Raw genomic sequence first — 23288 nt, forward strand, 5'->3', positions numbered from 1 at the left:
TTTTCCTTGGCCCAGATAAGACGCTTCTGGCGTTGTTTATTGGTCAGCAGTGACACATGGAATGCAACACTTGTCGCCCATGTCCTGCAGACGGCTGTGTGTGGTGGCTTTTGAAGCACTGACTCCAGCAGCAGTCCACTCTTTGTTAATCTCTCCCAAATTCTTGAATGGCATTTTCGTTACAATCCTGTTAAGACTGCGGTTCTCCCGATAGCTTGTGCACCTTTTTCTACCACACTTTTCCTTCCACTCAACTTTACATTAATATGCATTGATACAGCACTCTGAGAATAGCCAGCTTTAACAAGGATCTTTTGTGGCTTACCCTCCTTGTGGAGTGTGTGAATGACTGCCTTCTGGACATCTGTGAAGTCAGTAGTCTTCCCCATGATTGTGTTGCATACTGAACCAGACTAAGGGACCTTTTATAACCCTTAGAAAGCCACTGCAGGTGTTTTGGGTTAATTATTCTAATTTTCCGAAATACTGACTTGAAAAAGTTCAATCTGTATGTAATGACTATAGAATGAGGTCACTTTTTGTTGAAAATTTTGTTGATATTCTAATTTATTGCAAACCACGGTACATATCTATCTATCTATAATTTATTTACCTGTAGATGGTGTATATGGCTTTTCTGTGGTAACTTATATGGCTAATGGCCACAGAAAATCCCTGTGCAGCATTTATAGATCACATAGCCTGAGGACTTGTTATATAGCCTCTCAGCCAGGTTAGAGGGCAGGGTTAGGTGCAGTGTGGTTAGTGAGGTGGGGGTCACAATTTCTGAACAGCCCAGGGCCCATGGTACCCTTAATCCGCCCCTGGTAATATATTAGTTATTGTCAGCTGAATGACTGAATTATATGTTATAATACAGAAGATCTGTCTTTTTTTTTTCCCCTTTTCCCCGGCACATGACTCAAGTTGAGCACATTATTTTCTAGGTCTTTGCATTTCCCTATGTGGTCCCTGAGCTGTAGTTTTGCCTGCGGAACATCAGAAGTGTGACACTGGATGATTTACCAAATTTATCATACAGTAGAAAAGCCTAGGAATCAGGCTGCTGCATTCCCTAAATAACTTAGAGGTCTGCTGATTTTCTCCGGCTTGTGTTCACTTTCTCTCATCCTCGGCAAGCAGGCTGTCAGTCAGGATTTCAAGCAATAACAATCCCATTTTCCGCTTCTGGGCTATTTCAAAGCCTCCCCTAGCTTCAGTGGCCTCAGGGTGGTTTGTGTTTCCAGGCTCCATGCCAGGGCTGGTCATATTTTGTGGATTACATTGTTTTGGCTCATTTTCTTTGTGACAGGATGACGAGCAGGGATTTGTGATGCCATATTTACATAGTTTTGTATGTTTTTGTGTTGACTCCTTGTCATCTCTCTGTTTCACAAGCTAACTGTTACTGAGCACAGGTATGTCACTGCCACTCAACCCCAGTAGGCAGCTGGCTCCAGCGCTTAACAGTAAAGGGAGTCATTCATGCTGTTTTGCTCATTTAAAACAACACACCCCAGTCTAAGGGTGGTATTACAGGGGCCGATGGGGGCCCGATAATGCCTGTAAACGAGCAGCGATCTGCTAGATTGTCGCTCGTTTACTGGACCTATTACACGGCCCGATAATCGTTAAACAAGGGCTGCAGGGACATAGTTACCGATGTCCTTGCAGCCCTTGCTTAACCATATACAATACCTATCCACGTTCCAGGGCTGCTGCTGCGGTCTTCTTTTCCACGGGTCCCGCGCGCTCTAACTTCAGAGTGACCTGTCAGCTGACAGGCCGCTCAGCCAATCACAGGCCGGGACCACCGCGGCCTGTGATTGGCCGGGCGTCCGGTCAGCTGACGGGTCCCTCTGAAGCCAGAGCGCACAGGACCTGGGGAGGAGAAGACCGCAGCAGCCCTGGAACGTGGATAGGTAATGTATATCGTCAGTCCCCGGCCGTGCACCGCTATTACATGTAGCGGTGCGCGATCGGTGCCCAACAAAAGTAGGTCCAAACCTATATCAACGATCAGCCGATGATCGTTGTCATCGGCTGATAGTTTTAGTTATTACAAGGAGCAATAATCGGCCTGATTATCGTTCCGTGTAATAGTACCCCAAAAAAGCTGATTTATGTGATAAGCTATACAAAAAAGGAATACATAGGTTTTGCTTTTTTGGGCAGGGGGTGGGGGGAAAATAAAAAAGACAATATCACCCAGCTCCTGAACCCCACCTGCTGTCATTCTCTCCCGTGTTCTGGATACATTACAACCCAGGTTTAACATCAGATGGTTGTGATTTAGCCCGCTCAGCCAATCAGTGACTGCAGCAGTGCCCCGCCCCAGTCACTGGTTGAGTGGATTATCCTTCAGCCAGGTTGTAATTTAGCCTGGGCGGAGATCGGAAGACAGCGGGCTGGGGCCCAGACGGGTGACTGTATCTACTTTTTTATTCCCCCCACCCCCTGCCTGTAATTGTTTTGCCCTACACCCCTGTCCCCTGCGGACTTCTCCTTTTAGGAGCAAAGATCTTTTGTTCTTTATATATAAAATTAAAAAGTTAATACAAATATGGTAACTTGGATTGTATGTGATGCACTTTTTATGGTTTAACATCTTAGACAAGGAATTTCTTTTTGATGCCATGAGTATTCAGGGATTTCTTACTGCTTTTTTTTTTTATTTTTATCATGCCTCTGTGTGTGAGAGTTAAAACGAAGTGTCTAATACACACATCTCTGCTGGAAGCTAATAGGCTGTAGCTTCCCAGAGAGACATCTTTTCACTTTGCAGAACAGGGAGCAGAGGTATCCACAGTGTTATTACAGGAACAATAGTGTACAGTATGGGAGTAGTCAATGAGAGAGATCCTTCAAAAGGTTTTATCTGATTTGAGAAAATAATCCACATCAAAAACTAGAATAAAAATATAAATGTTATGTATTTCTAAGCTCCTAAATCTCCTGCAAGCTTTACCCCTACTGCTCAAACATAAAGATGTGAACCGACTCAACTTGGCATTTATAAACATCCCATGATTGCTTGGAACAAACTCATGCATACAAGATGGGATGGAGGGTTCAACTTGGCAAACATCAGGGGATACAATTTAGCAAGCTTATTTAGACACATTATGGACAGATCACATGACACTAAGGTCCCTATTACATGGAGTGATCAGATAAATCAGGCTGATTATTATGCTGCGTTTACACGTCACGATTATTGGCCCGATCGTACGATTAGCGGTGTCGGATTTACGATTTTTTTTTTATAACGATCAGCGTTTAGACGGTACGATATATCGTCCGAAAATTCGCACTGCGATCATTTTGCGATCGTTTAAGCCTATCTCACACATTGGTTAAATCGGCGAACGACTGTTCACACGGAACGATTTGCGAATTTTTTGCGTACGATGAACGACGATTTGCTGACCTGATGAAAGATCACGATGTACGATTTATTGTGCGTCGTTCGATCGTTCGCTGCGTTTACACGTACGATTATCGTTCCAATTCGACCGTTAACGCGCAAATTCGCACGATCGTTACGTGTAAACACAGCATTACTCACTGTAATAAAGAGAACGATCATCCGATGTTAAGATCATTGGCTGACCGTTTCTTTAGGTTCAGACCTAAAATCATTGGGTGCCAACCGCGCATTGCTACGTGTAATAGCGATTCACGGCTGACAGCTGATTGTAATATAAAAAAATAAATATTAACTCGCCTAATCACGTTCCCGGGCGTCCTCTGAAAACTTTTAGCTTGCCGTACTGGATGTCAATGCGGCTTCCTCTCTGGGATCACCCTGATTTCCCAGAAGGACAGGATATAGCACCCTGTTAAACGATTGCCAGAGCGGGGCAGCTCATGCATGTAGAGCAGAAAAGGTGGCTGCGAACAGAGAAAGTTTTAGATCGCAGGTGATAACTTTCTGTAAAGCTAGACTAACACAGCCTACTGCTGAGTTCTCATCCAGTATTTTTTAGGATATCTTAAAATGACACCCCAGAGAGTTTTCTTTCGTTCCTCTATAGGGTGATGAACGAAAACTTTCTGAAAATCTCAAAACACACTGTCTACTCCAAATGGGAGAGGTTAACAGGGGATGCTGACATCAGAGAAAAAAATCTTGGAAGGTTGGATGAAGGTCCGCTCAGTGGTGATCAGAGAGGTGTGGCGTGAAGCCGCCTTCAAAAGATGCATAGAGCTTATAAGGGCTTTAACATTCTGCAAACGGCTAACGTGCCAGATAGGTTGCAATGTTGCCCCAATTGTGGCATTGCAGCGATCCCCAACATCTCCTAATCCAGAGTTATTTTGAAGTAGACAGATAGGAGGCAGAAAGATGCAAGGAATAATTGGCTTTTTTTTTCTTTTTCTTTTTTTTTTGTTAAATACAAGGTCTTTTTGACATTTCATTATTCGTGAGACCAAATCAGCCAAATTGTAATACACTTTACACTCACAACATGGTACCTAAAAAGCTGAGCTTCAAGGAACCTTGGGACCACTGAGAATTCAGTGAGACATGCAGTATTATCTTTTAGTGTGAAACTACAATTGTATATACCCAAGCAACAATACCATGCCTACCTGCCTTATCTATTTTCCGTCCCTTTTGTGTTCTCTCTGGATCTCCTTTTTTTTCCCCTGCCTCCTCTTTTTTTTTTTCCCCTTTTCCCTTGTGTTCATACCCAGCCCCGAGATTAATCCTACTTGTCACTGTTGTTGGAATGTTAAACTATGTCAAAATGGAACTGCTTACGCATCGTATTTCTCTGCTGTATTGTGAGTGCTGCATCATTCAATGGTTTGTTTTCCATAAAATCAAAATGTCTTAAACAATAAAAAGATTTTGAAAAAAGAAATGTTATTTGAATACAACATCCCATTGGACTAGGTCATTTATTTTGTCAAGAAGCTGGAAGAAGCACAGATTTGCAAAGCAGCCATTGACTGTATGTCCATATACCATGCTTATTTTAACCCCACATCTGTTAGAATTTTTGTAAAAATCTCTATATAAGAAACCTTCTTGCTTGAGCACCACCCATCAGTCACTTTTTATGTGCACACTGAGGAATAGGTGAGTAATTTGAAGCAGAATCCAATAAAATATGAACAAAGCAGTGTCCCATTGTGTTTAATGGGATTTCCTCTGTGGTGTTCACACGGCATGTCTTAAATAAGTGATATGTGGAACCTTCCTCTTGTCCAAAATGTTGTGAGAGGGAAGGAGTGGAGAAATGGCTGCATAAATGATTCTCAATACTCAGCATCAGAAATACTACAAATACATTATGAAACCAGCGTAAGCCAGAAGTGGATCCAAAAAAGGACTGATACTATATTGATAACTCTTGTGTTTGATTTAAAAAAAAAAAAAGCACTACAGCAAAAATTGCCACAAGTACTGCATTGTTTGAATCCAACCTAAATGGACGTCTGTGGTTATGCCATAAATGTCTGAGGGGAATAGCCTTTAAAAAAAAATTGGTGACATTGAGACCATGCATTACACGCCATACAATTACCCTGAAAAAAGAGTTTATAATCATGATCCAGGTTACTTACCTACATGCCATTCAGTTATACAGAGTTATAGTCAAGCAAATTAATTAGAAAAATGATTGTCTGGACAAATGTGTATAAAAAAATCCTCCTAGGAGAGGATAACTGTTCATTAAGTGATATTTTTTTTACATAGGCAAACCATAGTATTTAGCCATACCTGCTTTTGGCCTTGTGTAGTGTGGCGCAAGCTTCATGAAGGTGTCTGGGTTCGGCAACTTCTCTGAACCCAAACGCTCAGTTTAACTCCCCACGCCTGAAGAAAGTGGATACTACGCTAGGGAGTCCTGGAAAACCTGGACACAGCCCATAGGCTGCATCCATGTTTTTTTTTCAGGCAGTCCTTTAGCTAAATCCTCCTTCTCCAGATGTGGAGAGTTAAATGCAGAGTTTGCTCCATACTAATCGTGAACATGAATCATTACATTAAATAAAATTGGCTACAGAGAGAAAAATTGGTCATGAGGATACATGCTTGGGCTCAGTTTACACCGTAACTTGTCATGACTTCTGTTATTACCAGATTAATAACTGATCTAATGTACATGACTTGTAGATGAACCGACATGCTTTTTATTTTTATTCTTTATATGAAAGATAAGTGCAGCAGACTATGCTAATCTAGCTGTTAGAGAGCAAGGAAAGTGCTCATGTGCCTGATGAATTGAATGACTTGATATATTTCTGTAACTAATGTTCCTTAGTAAATAACACCGATATTAATGAATGGATTGGTTCAATGCTGTAGTCTTAACACTGTTGACTGGCAGATGTGCTGTGTGCAACTGAGGCTGATTTCTGAGACGTTAGAGAACACTAGCATCCTGTGTTGTGTAACATACACGTGTTTCAGGATTTGTCCAGCTACAGAGGACAATGCACTGGTCAATACCAGTCATTACAATTGTACAATATATTAACCCTAGTGTTGGACTAGAATTGTAGCAGTACATTGCTATATTAATACTGAGAGCACCCAAACTGTAGATCCTAAATAAGACAACTGATATTTTTTGTTTCCTCTTTGCATGTGATATAACATTTATATTTGCAGTCATTAAAGGAGAAGTCCGGCCAAAATTATTTTTTTTATAGGTTATTACTTATGGAAAGTTATACAATTTTCTAATATATGTTAATTATGGGAAATGCTCATATACTGCTATTTCCCTTAATTTAGTGTATCAGGAAGTGTTAGAATTCTCTCAGAACCAGTGACGTCACGACGAAGGGTGTATTTCCTATGGAGTGTCCAGCAGGGGGCGCTCTCTATATAGAAGTCAATGAGTACCATTGACTTCTATATATAGTGCGCCCCTGCTGGACACTCTACATTACATACACTAATTCCTTTAATGTTATGCACTGTACTTTTGTGACTTCATGAATACATTTATGGAATACTTTGGGGAGTAATTGTCCTTGCTCCCCAAAGTATCCCATAAATGTATTCAATGAATACATTTGCTGGGCACCGAGCACAGGTACTACTCCCCCATTATCTGCAGATAATGGGGGAGTAGTACTTTGTATATGTGCCCAGTACCGAGCAGGGAGGGAGGAGGGAGGTAGATGCACAGGCACCTCTCTCCCTCCCTGCTCGGTGCCAGGCAAATGTATTCATTGAATACATTTATGGGATACTTTGGGGAGCAAGGACACTTAGTCTCCAAAGTATTCCATAAATGTATTCATGAAGTCACAAAAGTATAGTGCATAACATTACATACACTGTAATTCCTATGGAGTGTCCAGCAGGGGCGCACTATATATAGAAGTCAATGGTACTCATTGACTTCTATATAGAGAGCGCCCCCTGCTGGACACTCCATAGGAATTACACCCTTCGTCGTGACTTCACTGGTTCTGAGAGAATTCTAACATTTCCTGATACTCAAAATTAAGGGAAATAGCAGTATATGAGCATTTCCCATAATTAATGTACATTAGAAAATTGTATAACTTTCCATAAGTAATAACATATAAAAAATAATTTTGGCCGGACGTCTCCTTTAATATGTCTTATATGTCCTGTTTTTTTTCTCTTACAGGTGAAATCATAGCCCAGTTAACAGATATGAACCTTGGGGAACACCATGACTCTGATGGGCGAGTAATGATTTTTACTGATAAGACTGGAGTGGTAAAAGCTGCTAGACTTCTGCTGTCTTCAGTTACCAAGGTGCTTGTGCTGGCAGACAGGATTGTCGTTAAACAAATTATCACTTCCCGAAACAAGGTACTTAAGTTTCTTTTAATGGGCATGATCCATTTGCAGAAGAAAGATGTGTTTTTGCAGCTTTTATCAATGACATCAGATTATATTTCTTGTATGAGTAAACAAGTGTTGCAGAAGGATAGGCGGTTATCTTTTCAAATTGTAGTTATTGCTTCCACGCTAAGAACTGCTGTTTTTAAAGCCATATTACTCATTACTGATATATTAAGCATTTTATAATAAACATAGCTATTTTCTGAAATATTTTTCTTAAATTTTCTTATCTTTATCTTTTTTTTTTTTCTTCAATATTTTTAGTTCTAATATGTCTATATAACACAACATAAAAGCATATATTTATAAAAAGAAGAAACAGAGGATACTCATCATTCTGTGTAACTTCTGCTAAAATCTAGCATGGAGGTGCTTTACGGGGGTTGCTTAACACTTAATTAACGTAGCAGCTATTTTGCGTTCATGCGTGCTTCATCAGATGTCACCCCTTCCTTATGTCTTAGGTTAAATACCTGTTGTGACGTTCAAGAGTGGGTGTAAAAAAACTATTAAAACCAATACAATGTAACTTATTGAGTGACTAATGATAGTATAGACCTTTAGCATGTTTTTAAGATCAGTTCCTCCCTGTGCTCCGGTGGCCATAATCCATCAGGCCTCTTTTTATAAGAGTATGTTATTACTGTCTTGCCCTTATTTATTAAACACATACTTCTCATGCACATATTTAACAATACTGATTGCTCCTTTTTTGTGCTTGATAAACCAATGTTTATCTAAAACTTTCGACTGAGAGATTTGATTGTTTTCCTTTTATACAGAAGGTCAACACAGACAATAGCATATGACTCCTTTTGTTTTGTAATATATGATATGTGGGTGTGGGGAGTGTGCTTGCCCCTTTGCTTTTGCGACCAAAGTTCATAAACATCTGGTTATGGGAGAGGAAAAAACTTCGGAGGGCAGGAGAGTAACAAATTGAAATATATTCTTCAAAATGTTAATACTGTATGTCCCAAACCAGGAACACCCTTTTTCTCCTACCAAGTCAGATCTGTGTCAGATATGGTTGCAGATAAGTGTATTTAAGGGTATAAACCCACACACCGTATACGCAGCGTATTTACTGCTGCGATACGCAGCAAATACACAGCAGATTAGATCTAAATAACTGAACACAGCATCAAATCTAAACCATCAAATCTGCTGCGTATTTGTTGTGTGTCTGCTGCGTATACGGTGTGTGGGTTTGTACCCTTAATATAAATATTTGAGTTGATTTCCACAGAAACAGTTCACCTGTACATTTTGGACTATAGGGGTGAAGAGATATAGTTAAAATCGGGAAAACGAAAGAAGTGAAGATGACGAACATTACAAATATAGTAATAAATCAACGAATGCCAAACATTTATGTTGCACCCTGTCTACCTCATGGCCACTTATGCTGGGGTGGGCCCAGAAGGCGATACATAGCTTTTTAACCTCTTAGGGACATATGCCGTACCCGTACGTCATATGTCCGCAAGAGGAGTTCAGAGCAAGGCCGCGCCGCAACCCTGCTCTGAACTGCCGCGATCAGCTAATTAACACCGTTGGATGCAGCTGTCAAACATGACAGCTGCATCTAACAGTGTTAAATGCAGCCCATCCCTGGTGTCTAGTGGCGGATTCCCCCCAGCACCGCCCCCCCCCCCCCCCGATGCGATTGCGGAGGGGGAATCCGTTCAGCTTACCGGACCGGGCCTCAGCGATGTAATGACGCTGATCCCGACTCTGTATTCTATTGTATTGGCCTGCAGCAGGCCAAAGCAGTAAAGCACAGATCTCATGGATCGGCGCTGTGTTATACAGCTGCATTGATCTCTATGAGAGATCACTGTAGCTGTATTAGAAGTCCCCCAGGGGGACTTCAAATTAAAGTGAAAGAAAAAAAGTGTTTCCATTAATAAAATAAATGTTTGGTACGCCGCGTGCGTAATCGTGCAAACTCATAATTTATCACATTCCTGATCTTGCACAGTATACGGCGTAAGCGCAAAGACCTGTGTAATTTTTGGTCACATCAAATCCAGAAACATTGTAATAAAAAGCATAAAGCAAAAAGTCGCATATACACAATCAAGGTACCGATAGAAAGAACACATCATGGTGCCAAAAATGACACCTCAATCAGCCCCATAGACCAAAGGATAAAAGCGTTAAAAGCATGGGAACAGAGCAATTTTAGGGAACGTTTTTTTTTTGATGTAGAAGGTTTTATTTTTTAAAAGCCATCAAATATAAGTTATGCAAGTTGAATATTGTTTTAATCGTACCGACGTGAGAAACATGTATAACATGTCAGCTTTTCTATAGGACAACCAGCTTAAAAACGAAAACCGCCCAGAGAAAAATATTTGCGTTTATTTGTCAATTTTACAGCGCTCATAATTTTTTTTTCTGGTTTTGCAGCATATTTTATGCAAAAATTAAGTCTGCGTTTGCAAAGTAAAATTAGTGACGCAAAAAATAAGGGCTCATGTGGGTTTCTAGGTGAAAAGATGCAAGTCCTATGGCCTTTTAAACACAAGGAGGCGTGAGTGACAGTTGTGTTATAGAAGGCTTTAGAAGAGAAGGATTATGTCATCAGTGCAGCCAGGTGGTAGAGAAAGCTAATCGATTGCTGGGCTGTATAGCTAGTGGTAAAACCACTAGGAAGATTGGGATCCTACTTCATAGAGCTCTAGTGAGACCATAACTTGAATAATGGAGAACTCGCCTACAAAAAGGTATTGATAAAATAGAACTGGTCCACAATTGGTGGACAGTCTGAAGCATAAAGCTCATGAGGAGAAACTTAGAGTGAAATCTGTATAGTCTGGAGGAAAGAATGGAAAGTTGGGACATGATCAAAACTTTTAAATATGTTAAGGGGCAAAATGAGGTTTAACACAAGAGCTAGGGGCACAGTCTGAGATTAGCTAAGGGGAAAGATCAGAACCAACATGAGAAAATATTTTACTGAAATAGAACATGCTTGGGACAAACTTCCAGCACATGTGGTTGGTAAATCCGTAGTAAGTAAATGTGAATTTACCTCGGATAAACATACAGCTATCCTAAAAGAAAAGAAATCAACAGCTGATCAGCTTTTTCTGTTGATGCCTTATTTCTAGGGTATGACATTACTTTATAGGCCGCAGGGACATTTGGGCTCATTAAAGGGTACAGTGCTAAATCGGTGCCACGGCCCTTTTTGTTCTCAAAGGGGTACTCTGGCCAAATGTAAAAATCCCACGGCGGTCAGGAAGGGGTCGGAGCATAATAATGTATAATACTATATTTGAATGTAGTACCTCTTTTAACATCAGTGGAGTCAGAGGTCAAACCACCACTGTTAGTAGCTTAAAATCGCTTCATGAGATGGGGATGCTTCTTATAGAAGTGATCCATTTCTATTTGGCAGGTCCTGTGACAATAGGTTGATTGCTGGGTGCCGCACTATTAAAAGCCCCTGTGATCAGTACAGCATTACATAGTGCCAACAGTACGCTTTTTCATGTAAGAAATGCATATGTTGTTTCCTTCTTAGAAAGAATCGTTCGTGCTAGGCATACTCTGATGTAGCAAATAAAGTACTAAGTCTGTTAACTCACATTTTCTTAATATGGTATTTGAGAATATTTTCTAAAGCAGAAAACCCCTTTAATTGTTTGACTGCCACTTCAGCAAAGAAACAGTGCTACTGATGAAGAATGGGTCTGTCACTTTTAGTCAGGCTTATGTATTGTTGCCCTAATGTATGTTAGTTATTCTTCATGTGGCATATAGTACTGTATATCTGATTCTATCTTTTATTGCTTTCATTTACAATAAGCCAGTTTTAGGCAGCATCTCTGGTCTATAGTCAGGTATGTATGCTGTTTCATTGAGAACAAAAGCCAGGGTTATCCTTTATAATCTCTGGACGTTACCCAGCTGGACTATTGATGGTAGCTGCTGGATATGAGAGTACGAATTAGAGAATCATAGTGCCCATAGGCTTGACGGTACTTTGTTTAATGGTGTCACAAACATAGATCAGCTCAGAAGGATGTGGATAAGAAAGTTTTTATTATAGTCTCGAAGTTATTGAGACTACAGTGGGGAAAAAAAGTATTTAGTTCTTCACCAATAGTGCAAGTTCTCCCACTTAAAAAGATGAGAGGCGTCTGTAATTTACATCATAGGTAGACCTCGACTATGGGAGACAAAATGAGAAAACAAATCCCGAAAATCACATTGTCTGATTTTGTAAGAATTTATTTGCAAATTATGGTGGAAAATAAGTATTTGGTCATCTACAAACAATCAAGATTTCTGGCTCTCACAGACCTGTAACGTAGTCTTTAACCCTTTAAGGACGGGGCCCATTTTCGTTTTTACGTTTTCGGTTTTTCCTCCTTGTGTTTAAAAGGTCATAGCACTTGCATTTTTCCACCTAGAAACCCACATGACCCCTTATTTTTTGCGTCACTTATTGTACTTTGCAATTATAGGCTGAAGTTTTGCATAAAGTACACTGCGAAACCAGAAAAAAATTCAAAGTGTGGTGAAATTGAAAAAAAAAAAGCATTTCTTTTATTTGGGGGAAATGTGTTTTTACGCCATTCGCCCTGGGGTAAAACTGACTTGTTATGCATGTTCCTCAAGTTGTTACGATTAAAACGATATATAACATGTATAACTTATATTGTATCTGATGGCCTATAAAAAATTCAAACCGTTAACCAATATACGTTCCTTAAAATCTCTCCATTCCCAGGCTTATAGCGCTTTTATCCTTTGGTCTATGGGGCTGTGCGAGGTGTCATTTTTTGCGCCATGATGTGATCTTTCTATCGGTACTTTGATTGCCCATATACGTCTTTTTGATCGCTTTTTATTAAATTTTTTCTGGATTTGATGCGACCAAAAATGCGCAATTTTGCAATTTGGGGTTTTTTTGCGCTGACGCCGTTTACCGTACGAGATCAGGAAGGTGATTAATAGTTTGGGCGATTACGCACGCGGCGATAGCAAACATGTTTATTTATTTATTTGTTTACTTTTATTTAAAACCTGGGAAAAGGGGGGTGATTCAGACTTTTATTAGGGGAGGGGGCTTTTTTACTATAAACAACACTTTTTTTTTTTTTTTTTTTTTTTTTTTTTTTTTTTTTTTTACACATATACTAGAAGCCCCCCTGGGGGACTTCTAGTATATACACTTGGATCTCTCATTGAGATCTCTGCAGCATAGATATGCTGCAGAGATCCATGAGATCGGCACTCGTTTGCTTTCGGCTGCTGCAGCCGAAAACGAACGAGTGCCGAGCCGAGGACGGCTCCATCTTGGACGCGTCCCCGGCCGGCATCAGTAACGGAGATCGCTCCTCCGGGACAAGGTCCCGGAGGAGCGATCTCCCCCACTAGACCCCAGGGAAACGTTGCCTCCGGTAATCGGAGGCAGCTGTCAACTTTGACAGCTGCCTCCGATTAGCTAATTAGCGGGCACGGCGATCAGACTGTGCCCGCTAATAGCAGCGGTCCCGGGCTACTCGCGGCACCCGGGATCGCGGCACTTCAAAGCGGGGCCGCCGCGCGGCCCCGCTTTGAAGTGCAAGTGAGGACATATGACGTAGGGGTACGTCATATGTCCTTAAGAGGTTAAGAGTCTCCTCTTTCCTCCACTTATTACCTGTAGTAATGGCACCTGTTTAAACTTATCAGTATAAAAAGACACCTGTGCACACCCTCAAACAGTCAGACTCCAAACTCCACTATGGTGAAGACCAAAGAGCTGTCAAAGGACACAAGAAACAAAATTGTAGCCCTGCACCAGGCTGGGAAGACTGAATCTGCAATAGGCAACCAGCTTGGAGTGAAGAAATCAACTGTGGGAGCAATAATAAGAAAATGGAAGACCTACAAGACCACTGATAATCTCCTTCGATCTGGGGCTCCACGCAAAATCTCATCCCGTGGGGTCAAAATAATCACAAGAACGGTGAGCAAAAATCCCAGAACCACGTGGTGGGAACTAGTGAATAAACTGCAGAGAGCTGGGATCAATGTAACAAAGCCTACCATCAGTAACACACTACGCCGCCAGGGACTCAGATCCTGCAGTGCCAGACGTGTCCCACCGCTTAAGCCACTACATGTCCGGGCCCGTCTGAAGCTAGAGAGCATTTGGATGATCCAGAAGAGTATTGGGAGAATGTCCTATGGTCTGATGAAACCAAAGTGGAACTGTTTGGTAGAAACACAACTTGTCATGTTTGGAGGAAAAAGAATATGGAGTTGCATCCATCAAACACCATATATACTGTAAAGCATGGGGGTGAAAACATCATGCTTTGGGCCTGTTTCTCTGCAAAGGGGCCAGGACGACTGATCCTGGTACATGAAAGAATGAATGGGGCCATGTAGCGTGAGATTTTGAGTGCAAACCTCCTTCCATCAGCAAGGGCATTGAAGATGAAACGTGGCTGGGTCTTTGAACATGACAATGATCCAAAGCACACCGCGGGGGCAACGAAGGAGTGGCTTCGTAAGAAGCATTTTAAGGTCCTGGAGTGGCCTAGCGAGTCTCCAGATCTCAACCCTTTAGAAAACCTTTGGAGGGAGTTGAAAGTCCGTGTTGCCAAGCGACAGCCCCAAAACATCACTGCTCTAGAGGAGATCTGCATGGAGGAATGGGCCAGCATACCAACAACAGTGTGTGCCAACCTTGTAAAAACTTACAGAAAACGTTTGACCTCTGTCATTGCCAACAAAGGATATATAACAAAGTATTGAGATGAAATTTTGTTACTGACCAAATACTTATTTTCCACCATAATTTGCAAATAAATTCTTACAAAATCAGATGTGTTTTTCTGGATTTGTTTTCTCATTTTGTCTCCCATAGTTGAGGTCTCCATATGGTGTCAATTACACAGGCCTCTCTCATCTTTTTAAGTGGTGGAACTTGCACTATTGGTGACTGACCAAATACTTTTTTTTCCCCACAGTACATTATAAGAACTTTCTTATCCACATCCTTCTGAGACTGCTGATGTCCGTGACACCATAGCACTCTGGATGCTCCATTTGATCTCTGGGTACACCACTGACCCTGAGCACCGAATAGGATACTTCTAATACTGATGCTGATATTGCTATTATATTGGAAGCCAGTCATTATTATAAGAACAAGTGGTGAATTAGATGATATTCTATAAAATGTTCGCCACTAAAAGCTTTGACAGGTGACATGATGCAAATAGGAGATTATATTAGTACAAAATAAAATCCTCTTGTTTTCTTTCAGGTTCTTGCAACCATGGAGCATCTTGAGAAAGTAAACAGCTTTCAAGAATTTGTTCAGATATTCAGTCAGTTTGGAAATGAAATGGTAGAGTTTGCCCACCTTACTGGAGATCGACAAAATGTATGTAAGAACCGGTTTACACTTGATGTGAGGGTGAATTAAAAATCTGTGGGCTGAAATCTGAGACAATATTTTTTTGCATTTACATTACTTTTGCAAATAAAACAGATTTACAGTTAGCTTTTAATTAAAATGTTATATACTTTTTACTGTACAGTTCGCATTTGTATATTATTCAATCTGTGCCGCCTATTACCTCCTGAAGACCAATCTAAAATAAAAATAATGTAAACCAAATAGGATTTCAACTTGGGTTTTCAGGGGAAGATGGAGAGGTTTCTGGTGGAATGAACACAGGTACTGTACCTTCGTATATACAAGCTCAAAGCTAGTACGGCTAGTAGCTGGTCTGTTTTAAATTGTAAGCATCCATGGCATGCAATAAAATTATATTCTATAGCCTTTCAGGACCATGAGATGATGATCCACACGGGGGCTGCGTTCACACTACGTATATTTCAGTCAGTATATTTCAGTCAGTATTGCAACCAAAACCAGGAGTGGATTAAAAACACAAAAAGGATCTGTTCACACAATGGTGAAATTGAGTAGATGGCCGCCATATAACAGTAAATAACGGCCATTATTTCAATATAACAGCCGTTGTTCTAAAATAACAGCAAATATTTGCCATTAAATGGCGGCCATCCACTCAATTACACCATTGTCTGAACAGATCCTTTCTGTGTTTTTAATCCACTCCTGGTTTTGGTTGCAATACTGACTGAAATATACTGACTGAAATATACATATACTGACTGAAATATACGTAGTGTGAACGCAGCCTAAAGCTGTATTACCATAACGTAACACAGTGCTAAAAGGGTATATCACACAATATAGAGAGGAATAGTTGGCACCATCATCAAACCGCTTCATAGAATGCTATTTAAAGGGGTATTCCCCCCCCCCAAAAAAATTATTTTTGCATTAATACATTGCCCACCCCTAGCTTTCCATCTTTCCAATATCAAGTTATTATGGATTCTGCACAGTTTTGCTGTTAATCTAGATGCGTTCACCCCCACGGAATGCACAGAATCATCAGCTCTCAGTCCAACCCGACACGCTCTCTGCTCCTGGCCCGCACCCTCCGAGACGGCATCACGTGTCCTCAGTCTCTTCAATGGGCTGGGATAGTGCTTCTAACTCGTCTCACTGAAGTGATGGAGGACACTGAGACGCTCACAGCTGCAGCTGATCTCTCTCTGCGTTTCTGACAGCAGCACCCCTCACTGTATAAACCCATTCACCCAACTGTGCCGCCACCCCCCCTCGCCCTGGAGCTCACCAGTAATATGTATCCTGTGCGTGCAGCCCCCCAGGTCTGTTGGTGGCCGCCCGTGCCCACGGTCTGTGTCCTCCTCCTGCAGCTCTCCCGGCGTCCGCCCGCGCCGCTCCGGAGTGTGGCCATAGTCTGTCCCCATCCCGGCAGCTCACCCAACGTCAAACACAAAGGCACTCTGTGCTGTCCCGCCAGCTGTCCCAGTGACAGCCCGCAGCACACGGCACTCCTGTGCGTGCAGCCCCCCAGGTCTGCCGGGGGCCACCCGTGCCTGCGGTCTGTGTGGTCCCCCGCAGCTCACCCGGCGCCACTTTGTAGCGTGCCCAGTCTGTCCCCGTCCCCGGCAGCTCACCCGACGGCCGCACATACACTGTGGGCCCCCCCCCCCCCAGCTGTCCAGGTTGCCGCCCACGGCACTCCTGTGCGTGTGGCCCCCCAGTCCCACCTCCCCCCCCCTGCGAACTCACCTGTGGCCACCTGCATCCCCCTCACCCCTGGACGCCCACAGTGCTCCTCTGCTGCTACATCGCCATCTCAGCCCTGCTACATCGCCATCTCAGCCCTGCTACATCGCCATCTCAGCCCTGCTACATCGCCATCTCAGCCCTGCTACATCGCCATCTCAGCCCTGCTACATCGCCATCTCAGCCCTGCTACATCGCCATCTCCAGGCAGAAGCATTGCATGATGGGAAATGTAGTTTCCTATCTTGCATATAGACCATCTTTTAGAAAAAAGTGTAACTCTGGAACGACAGCAGCCAGAAAGACGGGAGACGGCTCAAAATACTCAGGGGGACTTGGTGAGTAAGACCAGCTTGGAGGCATTTCATTTTTTAGCTCTTGGGGGGAATACCCCTTTATGGGTGCCTTCACACCTACCGGATCCACAGCGGATCTCACTTCTGCGGATTCGAAACGAGAACCGCTGCGGATCCGGTACCATTCAACCCTATGATAGCACATATTCGCAGCGGGATTAACATCCTGCTGTGAATGTGCTGTAACCCCTCGCTGTCTGGAGCCACGCCGCCGCATTAGCCCATCCTCGTCCGCATCCGCCATCTCCGGACGCATCCAGCAGCCCGCATCCCCTATCCCTGGCCGCATCCTGCAGCCCACCGCCAGGAGCATAAAGTACCTGCTCGGCGGCGCGGCTGCAGTGAGGCTCCCGGCTTCGGTCCCGCTCATTAGCGGGACCAGAGTCTGGAGCCTCACTGCAGCAGCGGAGCAGGTACTTTATGCTCTCGGCAGCAGGCTGCAGGATGCGGCCGGGGATGCGGGCTGCTGGATGCGGCAGGGGATGGGGGGGATGCAGCTGAGGATGGGCTAATGCGGCGGCGGGTCTGCGGACAGCGAGGGGTTAAAGCACATATACACAGGGGGATGTTAATCCCGCTGCGAATATGTGCTATCATAGGGGTGAATGGTACCGGATCCGCAGCGGTTCTCGCTTCGAATCTGCAGAAATGAGATCCGCTGTGGATCCGGTAGGTGTGAAGGTACCCTAAAGGGGTTATCCAGTGGTACAAAAACATGGACACTTTTGCACCATTCTTGTCTCCAGATTGGGTGGGGTTTGGCATTTAGTTCCATTAAAGTAAATAGAACTTAATTGCAAACCACACCTGAACTGGAGATAAGAGTGGTGCAAGGGTGGTGTCCATGTTTTTGCAGCTCTGGATAACCCCTTTAAGCAAACACTGAGTGTTGCCTGTGCACAATAAGGCAGAAGTGAGTATCTGTTGCTTGCAACAAACTGTAGTGGTGCTTAGCAACAATGAGAAAAACAGAAAAGTATCATCTGCACTCAGCAGTGCACTCACTTTGCTTTTATTTTAATCCCTGAAATGGCATACACAGTGCAAGAAGAGAGGATGAACCCGAATGTTTGTTGTTTTTTTTTTTTGTTTGTTTTTTTTGCTTTTGTTTTTTTAGGCCAAGTATCATTGCAGTTTCTTCTGTATCTTCACTTCTCTTTTTTTAATTGTTATGAACAAGTGGCACTGGAATTTAGAATGGTTCCCCAAACTATATCGATCTATGAATCTGATCAGTCAGGTTCAATCTTAGTGAATTTATGTGATGAGATGATATTGGCATATTTGACGGGAACCTGTCACCCCTCCAGTGCCAGGGTGAAGGCCGCCCGACCCCCTGCTAGAGCCCCAGATACTTACCCCATCTTGCCAAGTTCCGCTCCTGGAGCCGGTCCCAGGGACGGGGATATCCTTGTCGGAAGCCTGGGACACGCGCTGCGGAGATGAGTCCAATGCCCATAGAGAATGACGGCTCCATTTATTCTCTATGGGCATCGGACTTATCTATGCAGCGAGCCGGGCTTCCAACAAGGATATCTCCGTCCCGGGACTTGGCGAGATGGGGTAAGTATCTGGCGCTTTAGCAGGGGGTCAGGCAGCCTTCTCCCCGTCACGGGGGGTGACAGCTTCCCTTTAAAATTTGGCATTAGTGTTTTTAGTGGGAGTAGGACACTTGTATATATTGGATATTATTGTAATTATTTCTTATTTTTTCATTGTTAACACTAAAGACTCATTTCCCATGTCTGTAAACGCCCTATTACACCAAATCTTTATTGTCCGTAATTGGCTGATTACCAGCCATTCTGGTTGATATTCTTTTGGTGTAATAGCGCAAATTAAATTACGGCTTTTTGGTCTTTCAACATGTTGAAACAGCCCAATCTTAACAGTGATGGTCTGCTGCTCATTGCTCCGTGTAATAGGAGCGGCTACAGCAGACTGCCACTGACTTCAATGGGCCCCTCCGGCAGGCAGCACCCTGCTCACTGTCTGTGCGTGTAATAGCACAGGAAGCGAGCAGTGAACTGACAGGTCGGTGCTGGCTTCCCTCTCAATAGTGTGTCAATCACTAATTAGACCATTAGAGAGTAAAAATCCCCAGTGATAAAGGTAATAGTTGTCATTCATCTATTTCAAGGAGGAGCTATAGGAACAACACAATGCAGAGATGTAAGAAATTATGCTTGGTGTTAATATTCTATGGAAAATACTAGATTCTTCTATCATACAGTTCTTAAAGAACAAACTCGCTAATATAGCCATTTCTGCACAATAGCTGCAACTTTAATAAAACATTAAAATGTTTCCAAAGTATTCAGTGGTCAAATAATAATGCTTTCAATAAAATAATTTTCAAGGACTTGAAGAGCGAAAAGAAAAAGGCCAGTATGGCTGCTGCAAGAGCTGTGCTAGAGAAATGTACCATGATGCTGCTCACAGCTTCCAAGGTAAGATTACTATATTTATCAACTTAGCACACAGTGTTCTTGTATAGGTATTGCAGCTAAAAATTTGCAAGGCCACTATTTTTTTTTTCTAAATCAAGGGGAAAACACTTATCCAGTATAGCATTAAGATAAATAAGAATTTTGTCTGTAACATCTATGAAATGTTACGTCCAACTTCTTAATAATTATTCACGGCAAAGGTGAAATGGTTACTGCAACATTACCTTCAGCAGTCTTTATTTTGTGGTGTTCTTGTATCTGTGCATTTCTTAATGGTGGTCATTCCTTATAGTGTACCTGTTATGATGGCCCGCTGTCAGATCAGCTGAGATATTCCTTGTTAATCTGATGGGATCCAATGGCGGTTGCTTTAATTTTGGTCCCACAGGGTGTCCGTAGCCATGGAGACCCAAACTTTCATGTTAACAGAGGAAATGTCTGCTGATTTGACATGACAGGTACATTTTACATTTTAAAGATGGTCTACACCTTTTGAGCGCAATTTTATAGTTTTTATTTAAAATAATTTTAACGTTTCTTCACCCTAGATCTCCTAGATTCCTAGGCACAACTATGTTTTTTATGATTGTATCATTTAATTCTTCGGCTGCTGTGTATTGCTGCATTTCATGGGGAAAATGTGTGCTGCTCCCCAGCAACTACACCCAGTCATGTTAAGGCAGCTCCAATAGAAGAAGAGATCTCCCAGTTTGACGTGTTAATACGTCTTTTGAAAACTATGGTTATAGCTTGTTTGACAGCCTGACCTTGACAACTGACATCTTCAGTGACTTCTGTCGTATTCTACTTGGTTATATCACTAACTAAACTAACTAAAATGTTTTGAAAAAAAAGTCATAGGGAAGCGCAAGTGATGTCACTGTCCATAGATTGACAGTGACATAATTGGAGCTTACCCAGGGAAGCTACCAAGTCTTCCTTACCTCCTTCCAAGATCCCTGCAGAGTGGTGGTACTGCTGCTAGCCACCTGTCACAAAATGTTATAGGTGTGTTCGGTAGATGTCTGCAGTACCACCACTTTGGGGGTAGCTTAAAATGTGCAGGCGAGGAAGGGGGTCCCCGCATATCTGTCTCTAGAAGTTCAAGTTCATTAAATGTCATCCATCACTGTTAACATGGCTTTCATTTAATGGACACATTTCTTAAGAACCCTTAAAAAGGTATTGCGGCGTTAAACTTTTATTCACTAACACACATTACAAAGTTATACAAGTCTGTAATGTGTATTATTTAAGTAAATGGCCCTCTTCCCCGTGTTCCCCCCACCCCGGAAGTGTTGGTGCATTATACTTGTTCGTAAGGCGTGGCGGCCGGGGTCGACAGCGAAAACGTAAGTATAATGCACCAACACTTCCTGGGTGGGGGGAACACGGGGAAGGGGGCCATTCACTTAAATAACACACATTACAAAGTTGTATAAAAGTTAAACGCCGCACTACCCCTTTAAGTATGAAATAGCAAACTTTACCTGGCTATTCCATACTTAGTTTTTTTTTCCCAGTAATCTGGAGTTTACAAGTCAGAAGGAGGCCAAAAGGAACATTGGGTGCCTTCCAGATGTACCTGGTAAATGTAGAGGAAAATGTTGCTGTGAACAGGGCCTTAGATAGACAAGAAACCATATCATTTTTAAAGAACATAGTTTGCTCCCAAGGTAGGATAGGTTTCTTATAACTCTAACCTGTAAATTTTATTTCTCCTTAGACTTGTCTAAGGCATCCTGATTGTGAGTCGGCACGTATTAATAAGGAAGGAGTCTTCCAAAGAATGAGATTGGCATTAGAGCAGGTAATTGAAATTGTTACCGACTCACGACCCAGTGGAGACACCGAAATTGCACCCGTCAGTATCTACACTGGAATTAGGGATTTTAAGGTGAGACTATATCATTGTGCAAATAGCAATTTTCTTACAGGTTTTGTGGATTACTGTTATCTTTCATTCTTAAAGTACAGGTATATCTTTTCCCTACTAGTGCTTATATTGTGCCAGGGGTGTAGCCAATGTCTCCTGGGCCCTGGTGCGAGAGGTCAACTTGGGCACCCCCCTTCTTTCATGACCAATGCTACTGGTGTATATATGTATGTGTGTTTATATATATATATATATATATATATATATATATATATATATATATATATATATATATATATATATATTGTGTGTATGTACCGCAAGACAGATGTTACCAATAACACCAGCATATAGGAAGAGAAAATATTATCACCATACATATTACCGCCATACTGTTACTGACCAAATCCTGTATACTGAGACCAATATTACCAATAATACCAGTATACAAGGGGGAAATAGTACTGCCACACCACAACCACTACCATCTCCACCATATTGTTACTGACCAAATCCAGTATACTAAGACCATTAAAACACCGTACCAGATAAAAGTAACAAATATTAACACCACATACTGACTAAAACCACCGCTGCTACTGAATAATCCACAGTACACATATCACGATCACCTCATGCAGTCATATAAAGGTGGACGCAGCTCTACACAGGTTCCATACATTATATAAATTACAGTGCAGATATATTTAGTGACTCACAGGGGGCGTCTTCTCTGATCAGAGTTCCTCCCTTTTCATTTTCTTCTTCTTCTGCCCTGGGCCATTATGAGAACTCCGAGCCACGAATCCACAGAATCTGCCAGACAGACATATTATGCTTCTCACTCTGGCACCATCCTCATCTCTCTACAAACTGCACATCTGTATTGGCCCCTTCTCCTCTCCCCCCACCCCCTTATAGATGGCCCCCTCTTCCCCCACCCCTTATAGATGCCTCCCCCCCTCTGCATGTAGCCACTCCCTATGCGCCGGGGCTGCGACTTCCGGCACAGGGAATCTTTCTTACGTGCACTTCCTGTACCGGAAGTCAGGGCCCCAATCGCATAGGGAGTTTGCTGATGCACATGCTGCTGGGGATAGGACGGGACACTTCCGGCAGCCGTGCATCAACTGGGGGCCTGCACGAGCCTGCTCTTCTGACCGCAAGCCAAACAATGCTTGCGGTCACAATAGGGATTTATGGAGGGGGGGGGGGCTGGGTCATAGCTACGCCACTGTATTGTGCCTGGGGCTTCCAAGGTAATGTCAACACTCAACAGACTCTTTGGGCAGTTTATTTTTGGACCTCTACAGATGCAGATTCTGGTGTTTGTTTTTTGATTTTTATCTTAGAGAGAGCTCAATATTTTTTTCAGAAAAAAAGAGAGGGAAGCAGTCACTCCTACTTTTCACATGTCATAGAGACATGTGAGAGGTTTTAATTGGTCCGAGCCAGTGTTCACACCTGTACTGATCGGAAGAATGAGTGGAGAGAGGACAGCTCCCTTCTTTTTTTTGTCTTTTTTAATAAAAAGCGAAGCGAAGACGTGCTGGAATGTAGTCCTCTCCCCACTTGCTCTCCCGATCGGTATGGGTGTGAACACTCTGACTCG

At 42.6% G+C, this 23288-nt stretch overlaps 1 protein-coding gene across 2 annotated transcripts in view; it reads left to right on the forward strand.

The window, feature by feature from the left end:
- The window catches only part of CTNNAL1 (catenin alpha like 1), a 155551-nt gene that overhangs the window by 84787 nt on the left and 47476 nt on the right, over positions 1-23288 (forward strand). For both annotated transcript variants that reach the window (XM_069958155.1, XM_069958156.1), the window contains exons 3-6: positions 7626-7813; positions 15126-15245; positions 19711-19800; positions 21527-21697. In XM_069958155.1, the coding sequence (XP_069814256.1) occupies positions 7626-7813; positions 15126-15245; positions 19711-19800; positions 21527-21697 (569 nt within the window). The remainder of the gene's footprint in view (positions 1-7625; positions 7814-15125; positions 15246-19710; positions 19801-21526; positions 21698-23288) is intronic.

The sequence above is a fragment of the Dendropsophus ebraccatus genome, chromosome 2, assembly GCF_027789765.1.
Source record: "Dendropsophus ebraccatus isolate aDenEbr1 chromosome 2, aDenEbr1.pat, whole genome shotgun sequence".
In the NCBI taxonomy this organism is placed as follows: Eukaryota; Metazoa; Chordata; class Amphibia; order Anura; family Hylidae; genus Dendropsophus; species Dendropsophus ebraccatus.